General features: G+C 36.5%; 3 protein-coding genes across 4 annotated transcripts; 1 reads left to right on the top strand and 2 right to left on the bottom strand.

Annotated features, from left to right (window-relative positions):
• Window positions 1–139: 139 nt before the first annotated feature.
• Window positions 140–4,973, bottom strand: LOC147285251 (double-stranded RNA-binding protein 1-like). Its single transcript, XM_086244619.1, has 3 exons — window positions 4,445–4,973; window positions 2,239–2,501; window positions 140–1,272 (listed from the first exon to the last, which is right to left on the bottom strand). The coding sequence occupies exons 1-3, from the start codon at window positions 4,467–4,469 to the stop codon at window positions 448–450; spliced, it is 1,113 nt and encodes a 370-aa protein (XP_086100745.1). The 5' UTR covers window positions 4,470–4,973; the 3' UTR covers window positions 140–447.
• A 2,207-nt stretch (window positions 4,974–7,180) lies between these two features.
• On the top strand, window positions 7,181–10,085 carry SIC (hydroxyproline-rich glycoprotein family protein). The gene is made up of 3 exons (XM_086244601.1): window positions 7,181–7,318; window positions 8,026–8,295; window positions 8,768–10,085. The coding sequence occupies exons 2-3, from the start codon at window positions 8,031–8,033 to the stop codon at window positions 9,613–9,615; spliced, it is 1,113 nt and encodes a 370-aa protein (XP_086100727.1). The 5' UTR covers window positions 7,181–7,318; window positions 8,026–8,030; the 3' UTR covers window positions 9,616–10,085.
• Window positions 10,086–10,623: 538 nt separating this feature from the next.
• Window positions 10,624–15,550, bottom strand: LOC147285249 (VIN3-like protein 2). 2 transcript variants are annotated; one of them, XM_086244826.1, is made up of 4 exons: window positions 15,364–15,550; window positions 13,473–14,139; window positions 12,080–12,399; window positions 10,624–11,722 (listed from the first exon to the last, which is right to left on the bottom strand). In XM_086244826.1, the coding sequence occupies exons 1-4, from the start codon at window positions 15,419–15,421 to the stop codon at window positions 10,851–10,853; spliced, it is 1,917 nt and encodes a 638-aa protein (XP_086100952.1). In that variant the 5' UTR covers window positions 15,422–15,550; the 3' UTR covers window positions 10,624–10,850. The 2 variants fall into 2 exon arrangements, with proteins under 2 accessions (XP_086100952.1, XP_086100953.1); XM_086244827.1 differs by lacking the exon at window positions 15,364–15,550 and having other exon boundaries at window positions 13,473–13,852; window positions 13,987–14,123.
• Between the last annotated feature and the right edge of the window lie 6,899 nt (window positions 15,551–22,449).

Here is a 22,449-nt window from a genome sequence, read left to right as displayed (position 1 = left end):
AAATCCAAAGTTTTACTTAAATACCAAATTTACTTCTCCATCCAAAATTTTCCTTTCTGAACACAAAAAAAATCTCCATCCAAAGTTCCAGACACAATAAATATTCATTCCAAATGAAACCCTGGGCACACAAAGCCAGTATAAAACCATAATCTTTTATAGATAGTGCAACAAAGCTATGCCAGTCATTTCCTATACCCCATTCCAAATCTGTCAATAAATGCAAACAAATGTCAGGGGAGCATGTAAAGGCAGCTGAATAGGTCTAAGACAGCTGCAGTAAGTTAATCAATTTCATAACTTTACAATGTTTATAGAGCTATTGAAGTCTGAAATCCTTACTTTTCTAACTGCAAAAGTTTCCCCACCAATCAACTGCACACCTTTGTTTCTCTTATATAGTTATAGGTCCCTCCTACCATATTTATATTGCATCTGCTTGGATACTTACTGTGATTGGTCCAGACCAGGCATGACACTTGAAGCCTCTAGATAAGGTATGGCAGAATTGTGTACGAGCGAAACCGCCTCTCCTACTCCAGACACCATATTCACTTCATTAGCCAAAGGAGTTGTATTTCCATAAGCCAATGAAAATGCTCCAGCATCAAGAGTGCCATTGTCGCTGGGAGTGAAGAAGGAAGCTGTTGACAGCCCGTTTTCAGCATTAACATTGTTAACATGGGGAACCACGCCACGTTCACAGGCAGACATTTCATTCTCACTTTGGATAACACTGGACATCCAGTCTTGGGGATTCGGCATACCTTCTACAGCCATTGGTTTAACAGGTGCATTAGTCTCCCATCCGGATATTTCACGTCCATCCATATATACTTGTAAGTTGCTTACATGGTTAACCTGATTCTGGCCAGCCTTGTCTCCAGAGTGTTTCTTTTTCGACATTTTCTTCTTAAATCGAGCTTTCTTTGGTTTCGGAACATGATCAGTCTCTTTAGAATTAGTATTTGATTCTGTCCCCCTTTTTTTAGTTGGAAGCACTGTTAACTGAGAGTTGCCAACTATTTCCGTGGATGATTCCAAATTACTTGACCAGATAGCTAAAACAGCAGTTCTAGCTACTTTTATCTCAGCCTCTTTTTTCGTTTTTGCCGCAGCGCCAACATAACGAATTCCCCCAATCTCTACGGTACACGAATATAGTGGTGATCTGCAAGGGCTTTCCTCCCTTTGGCACTGATATAAAGGAATAGCATAACTCATCTTCTGTGCATACTCTTGAAGCAGATTTTTGCATAAGCCAGTTTCATGCTGGAACAAACAGCCAAAACAAGGTCAGCCAGGATTAAACTGGGATGCAATGCCAATGAGTTTTTTTAGAGGTAGATCTGTTTCTAACAATTATTCAAGTATTAGAATTTAGAAAGGTATATAGGCATTTCAAATCAATTACTAGATTTATATCAGATCAAAGTAAAAACATACACATGCATCTCATGTATCAATAATCACACATGTGTTCTGGGCACAAGAATTAAGGTTCAGCTGACAATTTGTTGGAAAGAAGAAAAACTAAGACTGCAGAAGGCTCTATAGCTTATGAGAATCAACAAATAGAAGGTTATTCCACACTTTAAGTAGTGAACCGTTGTTCTTTTTTCCTCTATCAATTCTTCACTTATAAATTAAAAATATAATAGAATCAACAAACAGATACTTCACAAAACTTTAGATTATATTGAAAATTAAATCATAACCAGCACATATGATAAGTCCGGAAAATTTTTATACAAGCATTATGCCATTTGTAAGAAGGTAATTCCGCATAAAGCAGAATGCAAACTAGATTACTGATGCAGACTTCAAAGCAGACAATCTTAGACTCTTTTTGGGTGATAAATTCTCCTCCTTCAAATTGGTTATTTCTGCCCCGGGGGGGGGGAGGGTGTGTGTGGTCTCATTTTACACACACAAAAGGTGGGCTGGTGGGGAGGGAGGGCGGGACTTGCATGAATTGTCTCCAAGGTCCATCTTTTCCTACTTGTATATAGAAGCATTCTAATAACCAAACCCATATTGAAAGTAACAAATATAGGAAGTTTATGATTTACACAACTAGAGATCTACATACTGATATATGTGCAATCATGGAGAGCCCTATATTTAAAGCACAGAAAATGGAGGGATTTTATGGACAATAAAAAGGTCAGAAGACTCAGAACTAACAACAACAAAAAGCTTTTATTTATAGTTTAATGAAGGATAAAAACAACTTACAATAGGTTGAGAGATGCATTGATTAACATCACCAGATTTAGCTAACTCCACAAGAGCAACTTCAGCAGCTGACTGCTCTGCTGCCTTACGATTGCAGAACCCAGGCAAAGAATCGTACCTGACATCATTTAGTATCACTGTTGACCTGAAGGATGGCTCATGGGAAGGACCTTCTTTTATGGTCTCATATACTGGTGTAGCTAGTCCAACCTTTTGTGCATACTCTTGTAACCGGCTCTTGAATACATAACAATTTGAAACACCTAATATAAGACAGGAAATATATAAAAATTAGTTACTAAATATAAACTGACTTGGAAGGTATTTTGCTAACTGTAATGGACTGCCCTCCAAAAGGGTCAAATGAATTTTACAATCAGTGAATTTGTTCTCCTGTGTGAAGCCGCACAGGAGAAGAAATCACTATAAACGGGGTGGGATTGGAATCCCACCTTATTGGGGGGAACCTGCGCAACTTCACACAATTGAACAGGACACTTGCAATCAAATTAAATTTAGTGCATCAAGCATACTAATATAGTAATATGTATTCATATCAAAATCCCTGATTGGAGGCATTTATATTTTATACCACATATTAATACTCCTCCAGCTTTAACTTATTTAAGAGTCACGAATTACCAACATATTAATGCTCATGGAATTGAAGAAAAAATAAATTCTATAAACATCCTTGCATCATTTAGCCATAAATCCATGAAAAAGATACATATATACCACACAAAAGTAGACAAATATGAGCCTTTTTTGGGGGGAAAACACACAAATTCCACAACCAGCTGATGTACAATTACTTTCTCACCGGGACCCATAAAAATAAAGAGGAATTTGCTTGTGACAGACATTTGATTCACTCTTTCTAAACAATCTAGCAGAGAAAAATTCTCACTTAGACACAATAATGGTAACTCCTTGCTTCTTGTGATCCAAGTAACTTGAGTATTCATAACACCAAGGCCCTGTTTGGTTCGTCGAATGAGTTCCATGGGAATATTTTACCCATGCTCATTCTGAGGGAATAGTAACCAAGAAAATTTTATTCTCATTCCCATGTTTACTTTGTGCAGTAATAGGAATCCAAATTTGTTTAGTTGTTCAATATTACCATTATTTATTGTATATTTAAAATAAATCATACTTGCCAATTATTTCAGGACAGAAATGGTAAATTTCAAATTATAGAGGGAGTAATTTGGTTGTAAATATTGCAATAAATGCATTCCCAGGTAATGGGAATAGCGAACCTATGGGGCCCCAAGGGTTCCAAATTCCCCACTTCATGTAAAAGGTAACACATTCCCAATAATGAGCTTACCAAACATGAGAATGGAGTTTCATACCCATTCCCAAGCTACATTCCGCAAACCAAAAGTCTAAAACCAATGTTTACTACCTTTTTTTTTAATAAGAAACATACTTCTATTAATAGAAAACAGAATGTACATCATAATGGACAAGCTATCCACTATCACAAAAGCTAAAGAACTCACAGTAAAGAGCAACTAAACAGAACAGAAACAAAACATAAACTAAAACCACTACTGACTTCTCTCTGGGGTAAACAACGTCGCAGACACATTACCAACACAAGTTTGGCACTCACAAGTAAAATGATAATTACTTCAAATTTCATTTCCACCACATCCACATGCAACAATGAATGTCTCTCTCTTTTTTTAAAAAAAAAAAGAACAAAACTTTGAATCAGAGCTAAACTTGCGAGTATAGCTAAGATTAATTTATCAACTTATGATTTTGACTTGTCTCACACAATTCCTACAAACTATGGATGTGATGAAAAAAGACTTGTAATTAAGAAAACCTTTAAACATAGGAGTTTATCCTGACTGTATGGGAACAATATTGTTCACATAACCCTTTATGGGCAAAAAAGATCATCCAATTCCAGTGCCATCATAACACTAAGTAATTTAACAAAAGGACCCCAGCAATAAATGGGTAATTACTAAATGGCTTATCTCTAAGCAAGAAGGGAAAAGAAGATAAAGAAAAAACTTGTTCTCGAGAAAACAATCTGATATTGAAGCTAAATTACTTTTTCCTTTGTAACAAAAAAGAAATAATTTTCACCAAAGCAAGTTCATAGACTTTAACATTAAAAAAAAAAAAAAAAAAAAAAAAAAAAAAAAAAAAAAAAAAAGAGGAAAGTTAAGATTTTGAGTACCTTGGAAGCCTTCATTGGTGGGCATGACTCTGACAGTTACTTGCAAAATGACAGATTTGAAATCCCTGACGATTGGTCTCTGAGAAAAACCCTAGAAAGGAAAGAAAAACCAAAGAAAAAGGGAAGTCCCTGAGGTTAGTACTATGCACTGGCTATGCAAATATCAGAGTGAAATACAAAGATGAGTAGAAATTTGAAGTGAGAGTGAGTGTTGGTAAAGTCAAGGAGCTCAACCTCAAACTACTTTACAACCAAACAATCCCTATATTCACATGAGAACCCAGGAATTATGAATAAAAATAAATAATGGTGTAGAATGTAGAAGCCAGGAATTATGAAGAAAATAAAAAAGTTTTCATATTTACAATAAAAAGGCATAAATTGTGTCCAGGCCCCAAAAAAAAAATTAAAACAAAAATGTACTGAACCCAGAATGGGAGCAAACACATCATGAGATATAGATTCTGAAATTTACAGAATATTTAACCACGTTTGGATGAGTCTGAAATTAAACCCTAGCAGAGAACGAAAGAAGAGGGAGAGAGAGAGAGAGAGAGAGAGAGAGAGAGAGAGAGAGAGTGTGTGTGTGTACCTGAGTTTTGTTGGTTTTGTTCTTGGGCAGAATATCTGTCTTTGACTGATAGGGAGATGTGGTTTTATTGGGCTGGGAAGCCTGGGATACGACACTTATTAACTATTTGTTTGGGGGTCATGGCCAAAAAAAAACAATTTATTTGGGGGATGGGACTTATTATTTTATTAATACTTTTGTAACTAACAGCTGATTTTCCTTTTTTTATTTTTTTTGTTACAGATTAATTATGCATTAATTGAATTTCCTTTCTTTTTTTTTGGCCACAGGATTTTTTTTTTATGAATATCCATTGGTTGTCTTACTCAAAAAAATACCCATGACTTTTTTCCATAGAATGATTTTAGTAGAGGATGGATCATATGATAATCATATCTTTTCAAAAGTGTGAGAATCTAATAAATTTCTCTTAGGTTGATATATTTTTTGCAGGTTGAAACTCCAAAATATATTTTGATGAATAAACATGACTAGTGCATTTATTGACCAAAACATGCATGGTGCATTTTCTAACATAAAATTAACATGAATACTAATGATACTTATTTGGATAAAGCAAAAATGGAAACGACAAAATCTGGATGACGTCCGGATCATGGCCGAAAAGGCCAAGGCCCAAGTCGGCCTTATCACCTTCACTACCCAGCAACCTCCTCCTCCCATCTCTTCCTCTCTTTCTTTCCCTCTCTTTTTTCTTTTTAAAAAACTTTGGCGCGAAGTAAGAGGCTACTAACATCTAGAAATGGCAAAATTTCTCGTGGGTTAGGGTTTGCCGTGGGGCTGGTGGCAAGGTGGGTGAGAGGGACTACTGAGGGAGGTTGTTGCAGTGCGATGGGGATCAGGTATGCTCTACATACTTGGATTTTTTTTCTTTCACAAATGGGTAAAATGGGAAGAATTTTAAAAATAAATAAGTTGTGGGATTTTGAAAGTAAAAAAAAAAGTATTGCTATTTACACACCCTAAAACCTCTTAACACACAACCCCATCATTTAATTAATGAATTTACACATTTACCCATCAATCTCTCTCCTATTTATATCCATCTCATTCCCTCTCTCTTTTCTCCCTTTTTCTGTCTCTATATGTGAAAGAGCCAAGATGCACACCCTCATCTGGAGAAGTGCCTAGTCGCCAACATTTGCAACTGCTCCTCCAGCTAGCTCGCCATCGCCAAGCACAACATGTCAAGCCTCACCATTCTTTTATGAGCTCGCATGTGACACCGTGCGTCTACCTACTATAACCACAACGAACCGCTACCAACAAAAAAATTGTAGTTGGTTCGGCGGGTACCTGCCAAATGAGTCTTGGATGCCGGCGGGTACTTGCCGAACGAAACTTACATTTTCGATGAACCAGTGTCGAACGCCCTGTGATAGAGATTATGGCGGTGTCAAAGCTCGTTTGCAGCTGGTCTTGGCAGGGTGGCTGGGTTGATAAGCCAAAGATAAAGGGAGGGAGGAGAGAGAAGGAAAGAGAGGGGTGAGGGTGAGGGTGAGGGTGAGAGTGAGAGTGAGGGTGGGGGTGGGGCTCGGGTGCTATGCGCGGTGGTGTAGGGTGACTAAGTTGATAAGCCAAAGAGAAAGGGAAGGAGGAGAAGATGAAAAGGGAGAGAGGAGGGGGTGTGTAGTGAAATAAGGGTATATTGGTAATTGGCGGGGTGTTTTGAGAGATTTTCAATTTGTTGAAAGTGTAAAAGGTGTAGTGAAAAATGAGTGTGTTGAGAAATTTAGGAGTGTGTATTTAGTAACATTCTAAAAAAATTGGGTTCTTTCAGAATTTTCGCCGACAAAATTTCCTAAGAACAAGCTTGCTCACACTGCACGTCTTTCCTAGCTAAAGATGGTAATGGGGCGGGCAAGTCGGGTTTGCCAATACCATCTCATGTTGCCTAGTAAACGGGTCTCGTGGTATGTAGATCCTAAGATTCCCTATATCTATTTTTAAAACTTTATTTCTTAGTAAATAACATCAAAATAATATACATATATAATATAGTATGGTATAGACTGTATAGTCTGTATAGATGAAAAATATTAACACACATCACATCATATTTAAAGGGTATTAAATTATAAAATAATACTATTAAATTTTGCCATCCCTAAATCACAGGCTCACAGCCCAGCCCAAAATTGGTGGTTTAATTTTGAAAAGAAGTCCAGTCCCAGCCCAATTTAGGTTAACATCTCCTCCTCTCCCACACACCCAGTTTCCCTCTCTCCACCGAACAGACAAATTCAGGTACTACGGGCAGGATACAAAACAGACAAAGTCAGGTACTTTCTCTCTCACCTCTTTTTCTCTGATAGGGTTTCATTTGAGACTCATGTAACGTGCTCAATGATCTTGTAAATTTCAGAATATATATGTCTCTTGTTGGTTTTAATTTAAAAAAATTTATTCTTGTTTATTTCACGAACTGTTCGCTCCCAGTATGGACTCTGGACCCAGTTTATACTTTATTTTTGTAATATGAAAAAATTTTCATTCTTAATTAATGGCTTCTACATTTTACTTTACTATTTTCATTCACAATTTCTGACTTCTACTACCTAAGCTTGATTCTTAAAACCACCAAACCCAAAACTTTAATAGAGTGAATGAATCAAGTTATAGAAGTTTTCTGAACAAGGTTTTCAAAATTTATGGAGATATTGAGTCAATACTTTGTAACATCTACAATTCTAATAAAAGATAGCATTTTTATAAAAGAGAAAATAGATGAGGGTTTTGGGGTTCTCAATTTTATGTGAATTGGTAATTCTCTTTAAATATTACTTGAGTGTTGATGTTGCTTGAACGTGGGTTCTCATGTGAATTTATGGATTTTTTAATTAGTTTCATGTTGAGATGTATTTTTCTTTGAAGATTTTCTGACTTAAAAGTTTAGCTTGAATTAATATTATTTTGACAAAAAGTAAGTTTTTGGATTGGTAAATGTTACTTTGTTCAAATGGGTTTTCCACAATCCATTAATATTCAGGTTAAATGGAGAATCCAGAGAAAAGAAAGGAACGACTAAAAGCAATGCGCATGGAAGCTGAAGAGGCTGAAGCTTCTCAGAATGATACAACTGCAGCTGTCCCTGGTTGCCTTTCCAATCCATTGGCTGACGCCGATATACCAGTGCAGGCGGAGCCCTGTGCTCCTTCTAGGTTTGACTTTTACACAGACCCTATGGCAGCCTTCTCTTCTGACACCAAAAGGAGTAAAGTTGGCAACCAGATCGCACCAAATCATTTCAAACATTCAGGTAATGTGTTATCTTAACGATGTTTTTTCTTGAACCTGGCTGTCCTATAATCATGCCTGGGTGTTTCATTTGATTTTATTTTTCAAATTTCTAAACTCTAGTCATGTGGTGAAGTATAACATAAGTTCTTGTATTTTTGAATTAGTGAATATGCTAGTGGTTTGAAAAGTGAAAATGAAATTCTTTCTAAGCCACAAATATGGTATGCAGTTGGAAACTATGGGTAACATTATGATTCCTTGTGTCATCATCCAAGTATTTGCTTCATTGATGTGTGCTGGAAAAAAATTGGTCAGTTTTGTTTCAATTTCATTTGATTGCAAGTGTCATTTACTTACCCAAATAAAAGTGTCTTCTTGTAATATTTGATGCATGCTTTATGCCAAAGAACTGGACACTAGTTCCTCTTTGTTATCTGCCTTTTTTATCTTTTTCTTTTCCCTTGATTGTGGTTCTCTTAATTATGATTTAGGAGGACCAAGGAACCCTGGAATGAATCCTCCTCCAGCTCATCAGTTTCAAAGCAATTATTCACCAGACCAGAGAATGTACCAAGTACAAGGTTTCTATCAAAACTTTGGTCCTCAAAGAAGCCCCATTGGAATGGAAAGACCTCTCACTATGCATCATGGAAATCCGCCTGAAGTCTGGAATGGAGCTGAAGGTGTAGCCAGTTATAGTTTTCCATCTGATCCTTTAAGAGAATGCAGATTTCCTGGCCCTGGATTTAGACCACAAGGGAGCCCTGGATTTAGACCACAAGGAAGTCCTGGATTTGGACCCCCAGGAAGCCCTGGATTTGGACCCCCAGGAAGCCCTGGATTTGGACCACCAGGAAGCCCTGGATTTAGACCACTAGGAAGCCCAGGTTCCAACACTTGGCAAGGCAGGGGGCACTGGCGCACTCATAATCCAAGCCCTCATTCAGTACATGGAGGCAGTCCCAGTCCCAGTTCAAGTTCAGGAAGAGGCGGGGGGCGCTGGAACAGGAGTCCTGGATTGGGACAAAGAGGTGGACGAGGGCTGGGTTCTCATGGTCGTTCTGCAATGGACAGACAATTGGGGCCAGAGCTGTTTTATAATGATTCCATGGTTGAAGACCCATGGAGGTTTTTGAAACCTGTTATCTGGAAGGACGTAGGTGCTCCCCTGAATGGTTTGTACACCTATGACTCTTCAAAACCCTCAATTGTAAAATCTAGTAGTGCAAAAAATGCGAACGTCTCAGAAGGTTCAAACAAGTCCAATTCGCAACCAAGCTTGGCAGAGTATTTGGCTGCCTCATTGAATGAAGCTGTCAATGATACACCAAGTATATAACAATTGCTTCTGAATTCCAGGAAGAGCTTCACTATGCTAATGTACTCCTACAAAAGATGGCAAACCAGGAAAAAAAGCAAGCATTTCAGAAGATTCAAACAAGTCCAGTCTGCAGCCAAGATCGGCAGAGTACTTGGCCGCCTCATTCGAAGAAGCTGTTGTCAAAAATGCACCAAGTATATAACAATTGCTCATGATTTCCATAGAGAACTTCTCCCAATACTAATGCACTTGTCAAAAAGATGGAAAACCAGAGTGGTTGTAAGTAGGCACCGCCTGGAACGTTGGATGTCTGAAGGGAAGTTTGATGTATTGTCTTGTAATAATTTTCAAGAGAAGAAAGATAAATTTTCAACTGGCTGCCGGTTTCTGGAATTTGTTTAACATGGCATGTTAGTATTAGTTAATATGCTTTTTAAGGTTGCATGTAAAAGATCCATTTGCTGTTGAATTATTTTCTCAATTTTCTATGTTTTTGTTCACCGGAGAAAAGAATCAAAGATCTCCTTGTGCTAACATTTTGTGTGCAAGTAGTGCAAATCCTTTCAAGCATGATGCTGGAAAAACCTAGTCGCCCTTTTGCAACTGAAATGTCCCCCAAAAGTTATTTTGAAACTGGTTTTTAAAACTGGGAAGATATATGCTTTTACAGCTTTTACAACTGTGATGAAGATATATGCTTCCTATTTCTTTTTGACAAGCTAGTGTGACCTGCAAGTTCTAACTGCATGGATTATATAATTCATCCTTTTTCTCTTTTTTGTTTTTAGTTTTCGTGTAAAATATGCAATTTGTCATAATTAGTACATTGGATGAAATCGAATCATGATTTATCTTAATCCTAATCTTTTCTCCACTTGGCTTTGGAGGATAATCGCAATATCAATGTTTTAGTAATATGCTTATGTAGGTTGGAAGAAAAAGCTTAGAGTCTACTTTATTATTTGAGAAAGTCAAAACTTTTCACTTGGCTGTTTTGTACGATACCAAACCTCTGACCAAAAAAGGTAAAATATCAAACCACTTTATTCTTTTGCCTTTCATTATGAAAATAAAAACAAAAGAAAAATTGGATGATAATAGGCAATTTAACCTCTAATCCTAAATTTAACAAACAACGAGAAGTTAAAACCAAAGAGTTGAACCCTTTTCTTTGATCAAGTAGATGACTACGTTTCCTGCTCCCTGAAAATACCTACATTTCTAAGCCATGTCCTATCCACTACTTAAACTTTTCACATAAAACTGAGTCCCTGTTTAATGGCACAACCTTGTGTAAGACCCATGCTGAGAAATTGGTTTTTCTTTTGCTGACAGCAAATCTCATCCACAAAGGTATGAATGAGCTGCCCAACTAAGCTTGATGGATCATCAATGAAAGTGTCCACAAATACCCTGACCACTCTTCGCTCTTGCATAGAAGCTTTCAGGCTGAACCAAGTGAGAAACTTTACTCTAAAATCTTCATCTATGTGCCCTTCCTGCTCTAACCATTTGATTGCTCTCACAGAGTATTCATAATCACTTTCCTCTGCTCGCTTTGTACATCTGAAACCTGGTACTTTACGCATTCCATTGGATTTACAAGGTGTCAATGGAGAAACTGCTTCTTTGATCAAAGAAGCCGTTTCTGTTAAAGGAGGAAGTGAGCAGACCCTTTTGCTCCGGTTCTTGTTGATGTCATCCAATGATTGAAGCTTTGCAGGATGGTCTCCAGAAGGTAATTTGATGTCACTAGAATTGGTTGATTCTGCTTGGGAATTATTTTGAACAATTATTTTATTCTCTTCCCTTATCTCTTTCTCTAAAGCAACGACACTATCATATGATGCAGGTGTGACCCATTTGGCTTCCCAAACACCCAATATTCCTGTGTTGCTAAACAAAGAAACCTTGCAGAAATATTCAGTTGAAGGATGGAGATTAGTAATAGTAAATTTCTTCTCTGGCCGTAAAACAATGAAAGAGGGTTGGTCTGGATAATCCTTCACATCAGACTTACGATGCCACAGCCTGCAGCCCAAGAAGTTGTTAAAAAGATGATCCTCATATTCTAGCACAACGATAACAGAAGTAGGGAATGAGTCTTCAAACTGGATGCGGCAAGCTGATGCAATAGAATTTAATAAGCAAAATCAGTGAACAAATAAATAAATAATATATATATTTATGAAAACACAACAAATCAGTTTGTTTGACAGCATGTGGAAGCTCAAACTCAAAACCAAGGACTTTATTTATTACTCTCCTTCACATAAATTTAGCAAAATTTATATTAATCTGATCCTACCTCAATTAGTTATAAGTTGGCTGACTATGGTGATTATGCCAGTCACTAGCTTGCATTTTTTACTGTAGTCAGATGTAACTTTATGAAATGAAATTCCAGATGCAGTGTTCCATTTTCGATGCTGCTGTGTGAATAGGACTTCAAATTATTGAAAACAAGAAAAAAGAAGCTTACTTGCTAGCTCTTTCTTTTCTACATGGGTGGGGCAAGGATCAGAAAACATTGAGTCAAAAGATTCCACTGCAGAAGCACACAACTTCTGAACATCAGCACCACAAGAGAGCCTGTTGACAATTCCACGTGCCATCTTTACACAGACCTGATCCAGCGGCCCTACTTCATTGTTCAGTTTTTTTAAGGCAGTTGCTACAGTGTTCTTCACTTTCTGGTACTTCTTCGTTCCTGAAAGAATTTTGTTGGATAGAGAAATTCGTAGACACAGTACATCCACTCTTCTAGCCTCCTTGGCAATCAATAATTGCTTTCTCCAGGTTCTGTACAAAGCGAATTATCCAATTAGCCAACAGTTTTATTTGGTGCTAACTGCAACTCAAGTTTGGTTGGTCAGTTTGAGAATGAAACTGAAAGCTGTACAAAAAGCTTAACAATTACATCATTCACTCTGATACTTGATTCCTTACAGCTCTTTAAAAACAGTACAAGTGCATATATTTTGCTTTCCGGTTAGATCAAATAACCCAAATTCTCAACCTCATCAGTCATCCCAACCAACCTTGGGCTACCTTTGTATCAATGAAAAGTATTTTCAGGATAGAAATTTTTACCTTTAAAATAATTGTTAGTAAAATGGTTTGCCTTTTCTAGTGTTCAATTTGTTTGGAATTGACTAAAATTTTTTGTAACAAGAAATAAATATTACCAATTAAAACATAGAGAGGTTGACTTAATAAAAACATTGTTTCCTAAACATTCAAAAGTATTATCATAACTTAAAGTTTCCATTTACGTCTGTAGAAAATATTTTTCAAGTTGAAATCTGGGGTGCAATTTCCTATATTAAATTAAGGTCAAACAAATACATTTTCTGCAAAACAAAAACAACTTTAAGTTAGTAAGACCCAACCTCATAGAAGGGAGCTTCAATGTCAGACGCTCTGATGGGAACGCATTTTAGACATCTTCATATATATTGCGATAGCTGAGTTTCAGAACTTTTATTATGGTCAGAAAAGTTTGACACCTAATTCCTAGTTTGTTTATCTTGTGTCTGTGTGAATCCATGTCAGTAAATACTAACTACTATACTTAAGAGATATATTAGTTGCTTCTAGTGATTTTGCAAGTGTAATAGCTGCTGCTTATAATTGTAGAAGCAAAATATATAGCTTTGGCGGTACAAATACCTGTGTGTGCGCATGCGTGCACAGGCACACAAATACCTGCAGATGCCTTTACAGTTGATGATATGCTGTTTGGTTTTCTAGCCCTAGTCTGAACTGACCAAGTCATACACAACTAGTACCATAATACCATACATTGGCTATGCAGTTAAACAGTAAGAAATTGGAAATTAAATATTCACAGGTGCTTATAAAATATTAATTACCTCATTAAATCATTAACCTTTCCACAAGCAACACAATAGAAGTTTCCATCCAACTCTGGACAGCAACCATTCTTCATAATGCCAGCTCTTTCATGCTTGAGAGCACATTCCAGATGGCATGACATTCCACATGTACCATTCTCATCATCAGTATCAGAGCCACAGGTCAACCATAGACTAGGATCCTTGTTATCATCATAACGATGACAGATACAGCAGGAACATCTCTTGCAAAAAGGCTCCTCTGAACTTAAAGCCGCTCTGCATGCTGCATTCTGACAGAGTTGCAATTTAGCATGTCCTTCTTTACTAGTCACCAGAGAAACATTTCCTGGATCAGTGAATGGTTGAAAGGAAGCTTCTGTGTTCCTTTTTCTTTTCTTTCCAATTTGAGTTTTGGCCGGAGAAAATGCAAGATTACTATTAGTATTACTCTTAGATTTCTCAGAAACTAACTTTAGAAGGTGTTCTATCATTTGAGATTTTGTATATCCTGTGTACTTCCTCTCCTTACCCATTTCGGCACAGATAATTTCAAGAAGCTCCTGACGGGTAAAAGAACTAAGAATTTTTGGGGCATCTTTTGACCATTTGGCAATCTCATGAACTAGTTCTCTCTTCTCTCCCAAGCTTAGCCTGCTACATTTGTCAGTGTCAAGTACAAGACCTGAGAAAATAATAAAACGAAATGTCAAAACTGAATTTCAGATGCCTTATGAAGGAAAATTTACAATTCATGTTCATAATTTATCCTGGCTATTCATATTAAGCAATCATATTGGGACCAAAAAGAACATTCATAACTCTGGAACATCCATGTCTAAACAAAGTACCTAGAGAATAGGGCCGCAACTAACTCTACTTCAGAAGAGCTCACTCTAATTTTGTTCTTCCAAATCATGTCATTCGTTCGCATAACATCACATTTAAAAATTGAAGGGACACGAACCAGGCTTGAACCTGAGATGGGCCCTTGGATCTTGGTAGACTTTGCCACCAGGCTGTCCCCATAAGACTGAGCATGTTGTTTCTTTGTAAGAAAGAACTTAGCTCTCAGCTGTTCTTTACATGATATGTTGCCTAATATCTAATATATATTGGCATAAATTGGTCCTTAGAAACTGATGAACAGACTACTATTTCAGCCACCCCTACCACATAAACTTACACTTCATTACCGAAAGGCTGAGAAAAAAATTTGGATTTTGTAAAACTTGTCGAAGAAACAGAACACATTCTAAAACGGACTATCATTCGTGATCTTAGCCAAAAGGCCAAAAATTTATCATAGTACCAATGAGTTATCATTCTCCACGAGCAAACAAAGTTCTATTAAACCAGTCTTGTCTCTTGAGGGGTTGGTTAATGAGTCCAGAAGGCAATGTTGGTCCTTGTCAGTTGTCAAAACTAAATTTTTTGACACCTTACTCTCCTCCCATGCGTAAAAGCAATATAAACAGTGTCCCCTAAATTTTTTCTTGGAGGGAGCAACAGCCAAGTCTGGTTGTTTTTTTTTTAATATAAATTTAAAAAAAAAAACCCAAAAACCAAGATAACCCAAATCACCATTCACCAATAATACTTGTATGATGAAAATGCATAATTGTGCAGGAATGCAATATAAACATATAAAAAATTAAACACAGAAAGTATTAGACCCTGGACAACATACATTGAGAATAACAGCAATAACAATGTTCTGAAATAGGGGGGAAAATAAACATAATAGAAGAAAGGCAAACTCAGATGCAAAATAGAGAGGTAATGACAGACATTGTTGAAGACCATAATCATAAAGTAAATAAAACACCAAATTTAATTGCAAAAGAGTAAAGCCACCAAATTTTTGTAAGGAAAAAAATAAAGAGAAAAATAAAAATTGGTGACTGGCCTGAGAATGGAGAGTGCATGCCTGAAGAAGCCCTCTCTTCTTCTGGGTTGTCCATCATATTCGAAAGAGGAAGCAAAGACTCTATTTTTATCCAGCTTCTTTGTAGGAGAGAGAGAGAGAGAGAGAGAGAGAGAGAGAGAGAGAGAAGGATTCACAAGAAGAAAAAATTCATGAAACGGAGAGAGAGAGAGAGCTCAGAGGAAAAGTGGCATCCAAGTAAATAAAAAAATAGTTAAATTTGCCATAAATAAGAGATTCGGTATAATTTATAAATGAGGTGAGAGTGTGAGCGAGAGAGAGAGGGCTGGGCCAATTGGCAATTGGTTTTTTAATTTTTCTTTTTAATTAATTAATTATTTTAAGTGGTTTTTATGTTGGCTATGTTTCTTTTTGCATGATAACCTACGCGCCTGCGTGATGCAATTTTGATGCTTTCGAAGTCTCTCTCTCTCCTCTCTCCTTCCTGTGAAACCGTGGATGAGTCTTTGAGCGTGACTCAATTTGCTTTCTAACATTTGTTTTCTTTTTTCTTTTTACTTCTTCTTTTCTGATTCCTAGCATTCATCAGACAATTACATTTCAACTGCAACTGTCCATCACAATGGCAAATGCAAATTATAGTTACAATTCTAAGATTACATTTTTACTTATGGTGTGTTTGGAATTAGGAAAAAAATTTGGAATTTAAACAAAACTTAGCATTTAAGAAATTACATGTTCTAATTTCCTTATTTTGGTCAATAAATACAGAATTTTATAAACTCTAGGTGGAAAAAAATTTAGAATTTGAAAGCTGTAAATTACAACTTTAAATTCCACCTAAAATGATGTGATTTTTAAAAATTCAATTTTTACAAAAGAAAAATAAGTCGTGTCGACCATACCGACACTACTAAGGGCCAGTTTGGTATTGCTGTGTGAAAAAACAGCTGTGAAGTAAAGTCAGCTGTAAAGTAAAGCAGCTGAGTGTTTGGTATATTATAAGAACAACATTATTAAATAACTATGTCTATTATTTTTATTAGCATTAATTTTTCTAAGAACAACATTATTAAATAACTATGTCTATTATTTTTTTAGGTATATTATAATTTTAATCGTGCAAAGAAAATATCATAATTAATTATCACAATATAAAATATAACTAACAATGAACATATTTTTTAATTTAAAATAAACAAATTAAAAATATAGAAATCAATGAGGATATTATGGGTAAAATAAAATATTCATTGTTGCTGTGATTCACTGCAGCTTTCAAAAGTATCTAGAAATCTGCTTTCTGTTTTTGTTGTGGGGAGTTGAGAATTGTGGGGAAAAGCAGTTTTTAATTTTTTTACCAAACACCAAACTACTGTAGGTGATTGAGAATTGTCATCCACAGCAGCTTTTGGGTCTTCCACCGCAATCCCAAACGGGGCCTAACACTGCCGCCAACATCACCACCACTAACATCATCGCCCCCGCCACCGAGACCGCCACCATCCCCGCTGCCGCTGCTGTTGCCGCATCCACCACCACCACCACCACCATTGCCAACACCCCAATTTTCACCTCCACCATTTCTCCCACCGCTTGTGGGCCATCACCCTTACCAATATCGTCAACTCACCACAAACATCATTTTTATTGTTGTCACCATCACTATCACCATCGCTCTTTTTAATTGATGCATCAAAAATTAAAACTACCATAAATTCTGTATTTAAACTCCATTATGTTTACATGTTATCCAAACAAAAGAATTTACATATTCTAGAATTTAAATTACATCGTTTTAAATTCTGTCATTTGTGAATTATTTAGTAATTTCAAACTACATAATCCAAATGCACTATAATTTAATCTATTTCATTGCTTATCGTTTTTTAGGTATTTTTTTCAAAGGCCAAATGAAGGACTTTCTAGACAAAATGTCCCACACGAACTACGAAGATGGGTAATACAAGCGGACCCAGTTTTTTAATAAATCAAGCTCTCAACATTTTTCTTTTACTGAAATTGTTCAATACAACCTAATAAAACTGTTAAACAGTTTCAATTATAAAATTGTTTAAAATTATTTTTATACAAATATATTTTACCTTTTTGTTACATATACATATGAATGACGAAGAAACCAACACAAAAGTATAATCATTTGGAATCACATTCATCTTAATTTTGTTAATTTAAATTTAATAGTTTTAAGCATTGAAAGTACCAATAAAAAACCGTCGAAAAATATGTTGCTCATTTTATTACTACGTCAGTTTTTCATTATGAAAGAGTGGGATGGACTTTTTTAACGCTAAATACATTAAGTAAATTATTTTCTCATGACAAACTTTTAATGGACTAATTAATCATTTATTTATAAGAAAATATGTGATATGGATGAATAAATTATGGGCCATATAGTAGAGATGTCTGCGTATGGAATTATGAGTTAAACCAGCAACATTATGATTTATGGATCCCAATCATCACCTTTGGGCTTTTTCTGTCTTGTTATGGGCTGCAAAGACTATTTTTGAAGAGTATGGAAGTGCAGGCTAAAACATGTTTACCAAGAGAAGAGTAGAGTTGTCTTCAGTTTAGCTGTTGGGTGCTGTTGGCTTCATATGGGCCTCACTTCACAGTTCACATAGACGGATGGTCTACTACTTTTTGTGCAAGTCCCCTTGATCATTGTTAGGTAAACATTGTTCTTTAGTCTTTACCATTAGTTACAAGTCTCTATTATCTTTTTTCTTCTTCTAACTTAAGAAAAAGTTAAAATCTATCTAGATTGTCTCATAACAAACCCTAATTTATGTCTCAAGAGCTATTACTCTAGAAACAATGGGAACTACTTCCTTTGCGAAAATTAGTCTTGTGGTCCAAGAGTAGGCACACCTCAAATAATGTTCCAAAGACATTTGTTAACAAGACACTTAAATTTTGACGGCTAAATTACCTTTTTTCGTCTCTAGATTCATCTTGATTTCTCATTCATACATAGTCTTGATTCCGATGCAATATTTCCACCAATAATTGTAAACAAAAAATACATGATTAAGCCACATAATTTGCATGAAGACTTATACATTTGTGATAGGTCGAGTACTAACCCCGGCTCATAGTTGAGAAATGACACGATTAATATTCGACTCTCATCATTATTCTTCTGCATTAAAATAAAAAAAGACACATCACTAATATTTTGAAAAGTAATGTAGATCTAAATTATTGAATACAATAGGAAAAAAAAAAACATTTTATTTATGTTATTTCTCTTTCCCTTCCTTGATGATGGACACATGCTATTGCTGGTGGGTGTTCACCCAAAGTAGAGATTAAGAAAGAATGGTCCTTGCTTATGTAATGAAGTAGAAAACTACACCCTAGCTACTATGTATATTAAAGCAGTATTTTTTCCCCAATATATAATTATATACTTAGCAGCTGTCTTGTAGAACAATGTCACGTACTTGGTATTACAAATTCACACACTCATTGAATTGTGTGATTAATTCAATCCTTTTCGTATGTACGCCATGATGGCAATTAATTGTGCTGCCCATGCTTGCAGGGTTTTGAAAAGAAATGTCAGTAACCCTAAACCCTAAACTCAACTAAATTAGTAATTACATATATATATATAAGGGTAGTGCTAAGAAGACTATCTCTTTGTACTATCTATTTGTACCATCTAGTGTATCATCTTTTTAATAGAGGTGGAACCCACCAATACAAATAGGGTTCACCTTTATTAGATAAATGGTACACTAGATGATACAAACTCATGGACTTCCTAGCATTTTCCATATATGTAATTATATATAGGCTTTTTATCAATTTACTCACCTGAATTTTGACTTATTTTTCATTTCACCACCTAATAAATTTTTTGACTTAATGTGACACCTTAATTTTTAAAAAGTTTGAATGTCAGACCTCTGTTATATTCTGTCAATATTTCTGTAAAAAATAAAGGCATTTTAGTCTTTTCATATTAATTATCTATTATTAGACAAAAAAAAAACAACATACCTGACTTGGACCATTAAAAAATTTACACATGTCTTTTTTATTTAATAAACACTTTTTAAAATTCTTAATATTGTTTGCAATTAATATATATTCAATATTATTTTTGAAAGATAAAAACAAATAAAAAAAAAGAATTTACTCATTCCATCGTCTCTTCCTCCTCACCCCACCATAACCCTCCGGCAAAAAGCATAACCCACAGACTATCATCATCTTTCATGGGTAAGTTGTACTTTTCATTCCCACAATTGGGTTTCAGTTTCAATTTGGCGAAGGCAACTCTTGGTTCCTTTATGGAGAAATTCAACCACCCAAGTTATTTTTTTTTTTTTCCCTTTTAACAAAGGCAACTCTCAGCACCCTCTCTCTCTCTCTCACTCCCCAACGGCCAAGATGGCCGAGTCACCACCACCACCATAGCCCACCCACCCACCCACCCACCCAATCACTATCCTACCCACTCCCCAGTTCAATCCCCAACCCATCACGCAACACCACCAGCTCACCCCCATCCCACCACAACCCACCCACTGATTCACCCTCCAAAGCCAAGCTACCCACCCAAGCGTTGTGGCAGGTGGTTATCCATTGGAGTGAATGAATCTACCAAGATTTATAAACTCCAATTCACCAAAAACAAAGCCCTCACATTCCCAAATACCAAAACCCAGTTCTCCTGCCTATAAACCCGGATTTATAAATTATGCAAGAGAAGAGGGGAGGGAACTGCTCGGGAGGAGGGGAGGAAGAACGAGGTGGCCAGAGCGAGGGACCGCCGGCGGTGGGTGGAGGGAGGGGCGGTGGGGTTGCTGCTATGTTATTTGTTTATCTGAAAAAATTTTATTTTTAGGAAATTAGAAATTTTGTGGGTATTGAGAGAAATTAGTGGGATATGAACATAAAAGATCGCTGCTATTTGCATACTTTTTTTTTTCTTTTTGCACACCTTTTAAAAAAAAAAAAAAAAATTCAAGAAAAAAGACCACTTTGGCCCTCCTCTCACCCACACACCCCATTCCTATCTCCCCCCCGTACACACTCAATTCCTATCCCCATCCTTATCTCCATTTTTTTTCTTTTTTTTTTTCTTCTTCACCGTCTAAGTTGATGAGGTCACTCCGCCGCCAACCTTGGTCACGCCTGTCATCGCTGGCCACCTCCCCGCGAGCAGAGACCACCAGCAGCTGCCAACCCAATCTACTAGCATGTGCGCACCTCGTCTTCGCAACCGCCTGCGCGCAGCACCCAGCCTCCATGAGCTCGATGTCCTCCCACATGCTACTACACCTCCGCCCGCAACACCTCGTCTTCCACCTCGAAGCCGAGAACCAGGCCCACGCTAGCTCCAACTCCAGCCTCTGCATAGCGGCGACTACTCAGCCTCTCGGGTCACCGTCACCCCGCAACGCCTCTCCTTCCCTTTGGCAGACAATCACCGAACATGGCAGACAACCAGCCATGGCAGACAACCACCGAACATCCACCATTAAAAAATAATTGCAATTCGGCAGGTTCGGCGGACCAGTGCCGAACCGGGCTGTTTCGTTCGGCACTCATCCGCCGAATATAATAGGATTGTTCGACGGATGAGTGCCGAACGAAACAGCCCAGTTCGGCACTGGTCCGTCGAACCTGCCGAATTGCAATTATTTTTTAATGGTGTTCGGATGGGAGGAGAAAGAGGGAGGGTGGTGCTGCGGAAGAGGAGAGAGAGAAATGGAGGTGGTCGGTGAGGGAATGAGGGAGAGAGGGAGGGAGGGAGGGAGGGGGATGGGTCTGAGTTGATGGGGGTGTGGTGGGTGAAGGGGTGTGTTGTGGTGAGAAATTTTGTGAAATGTATAAAATAGGGGTATTAGGTAATTGGAAGGGTGTGTTAAAGAGAAATTTAAAATTTCAAGAGAATATAGAAGGTGTGTAGGAGAAAAGCGTGTGCAAAAAGATAAAAAAAGGGTGTGCAAATAGCAGCACTCCCCTAAAATTATCTTATAGAGGTGCAAAAAGACCAAAATATCCCTTAAAAATAAGTTACATGCGTCACACATGACTATGTTAGATGAAAAATTGGACGGAATGTAACAGAGGTCTGACACTGAAATTTTTTTAAAATTGAGGTGCCACATCGAGTCAAAAAATTTATCAGATGGTGAAGTGAAAAATAGGTCAAAGTTCAAGTAGGTAAATTAATAAAAAGCCTTATATATGTATGTAATTACTAATTTAGTTGGGTTTCTGACATTTCTTTTCCCCTAAGATTTGTTGTGTGCATGAGCCCTTTGTCCCATCTGGCGAGAGTGTGGGAATTAAGGAAGATCGATATAAAAAAAAAAAAAAAAAAGAGAATGAGAGAAATGAAGAGAGAAAATGAGGGAGGGGTGGCTGCTGCCAGCCATTGAGGGGGGTGGGGTTGCTGCCTTTTGTTAATTTTTGTTTTTTTTAGCTTTTTTGTTTGGGTTTTTTTTCATATTTAATATCTTAATTTTGATTCAGTACATGAACTCTAGTTTGTCACAATTTAGTATATATCTAAATCAAGTATTTGTGTCCAATGAAGACAAAATAAAAATTTTGTTATAAATTTTCAATTGAGTTCTATGCATTTAATTTATGGGATTTTTAGATTGAAGCCCAATAATGTATTTAAATTTTTTATAAATTTTCAATTGAGTTCTATGCATTTAATCTAAGGGGTTTTGGTTTTCGATTTAGGCCTATTTCTTAATTTTGTATGTCTATTTTACCCCTTGTAAATAATGGAAAACAATTAAGAATCTATAAATTTAGGCATTTATTACTTTTAATTTTTAATTTAAAATTTTTTTATTCCCTAATATTTTATGACGCACCTACATTTAATTCAAAATACACAACTATCATGAGCACGTTAAACACCAAATATATACATATAATTTACCTACTATATAGATAGAGAAAAATGATGACCAAATAAGCCTCCAAAATTTAAGAGAACAGAAATGTAATAAACACTAATACAAACCTATTCCTAAAGTATATAATCACAATCTTTTTACATAGTCGTACAATGCAACAATACATTAGAAAACAAGCGTAACT

The sequence above is a fragment of the Dryas octopetala genome, chromosome 5, assembly GCF_963921425.1.
Source record: "Dryas octopetala chromosome 5, drDryOcto1.1, whole genome shotgun sequence".
NCBI lineage: Eukaryota > Viridiplantae > Streptophyta > Magnoliopsida > Rosales > Rosaceae > Dryas > Dryas octopetala.
Note: the sequence above shows the minus strand (reverse complement) of the source record. Positions and strands in the feature narration are given on the sequence as shown.

What these genes read in the sequence shown, in the direction of transcription:
- LOC147285251 (XM_086244619.1), bottom strand. Translation starts at nt 4,469, where the DNA reads ATGCCCACCAATGAAGGCTTCCAAG. An exon ending in CACCAATGAAGGCTTCCAAG is followed by an intron (nt 2,502 to 4,444) that starts GTACTCAAAATC and finishes GTCTTATATTAG; the next exon opens with GTGTTTCAAATTGTTATGTA. An exon ending in AATGCATCTCTCAACCTATT is followed by an intron (nt 1,273 to 2,238) that starts GTAAGTTGTTTT and finishes TGTTTGTTCCAG; the next exon opens with CATGAAACTGGCTTATGCAA.
- SIC (XM_086244601.1), top strand. Translation starts at nt 8,031, where the DNA reads ATGGAGAATCCAGAGAAAAGAAAGGAACGACTAAAAGCAATGCGCATG. An exon ending in AAATCATTTCAAACATTCAG is followed by an intron (nt 8,296 to 8,767) that starts GTAATGTGTTAT and finishes ATTATGATTTAG; the next exon opens with GAGGACCAAGGAACCCTGGA.
- LOC147285249 (XM_086244826.1), bottom strand. Translation starts at nt 15,421, where the DNA reads ATGATGGACAACCCAGAAGAAGAGAGGGCTTCTTCAGGCATGCACTCT. An exon ending in CATGCACTCTCCATTCTCAG is followed by an intron (nt 14,140 to 15,363) that starts GCCAGTCACCAA and finishes TTATTTTCTCAG; the next exon opens with GTCTTGTACTTGACACTGAC. An exon ending in AGAAAAGAAAGAGCTAGCAA is followed by an intron (nt 11,723 to 12,079) that starts GTAAGCTTCTTT and finishes CTATTGCATCAG; the next exon opens with CTTGCCGCATCCAGTTTGAA.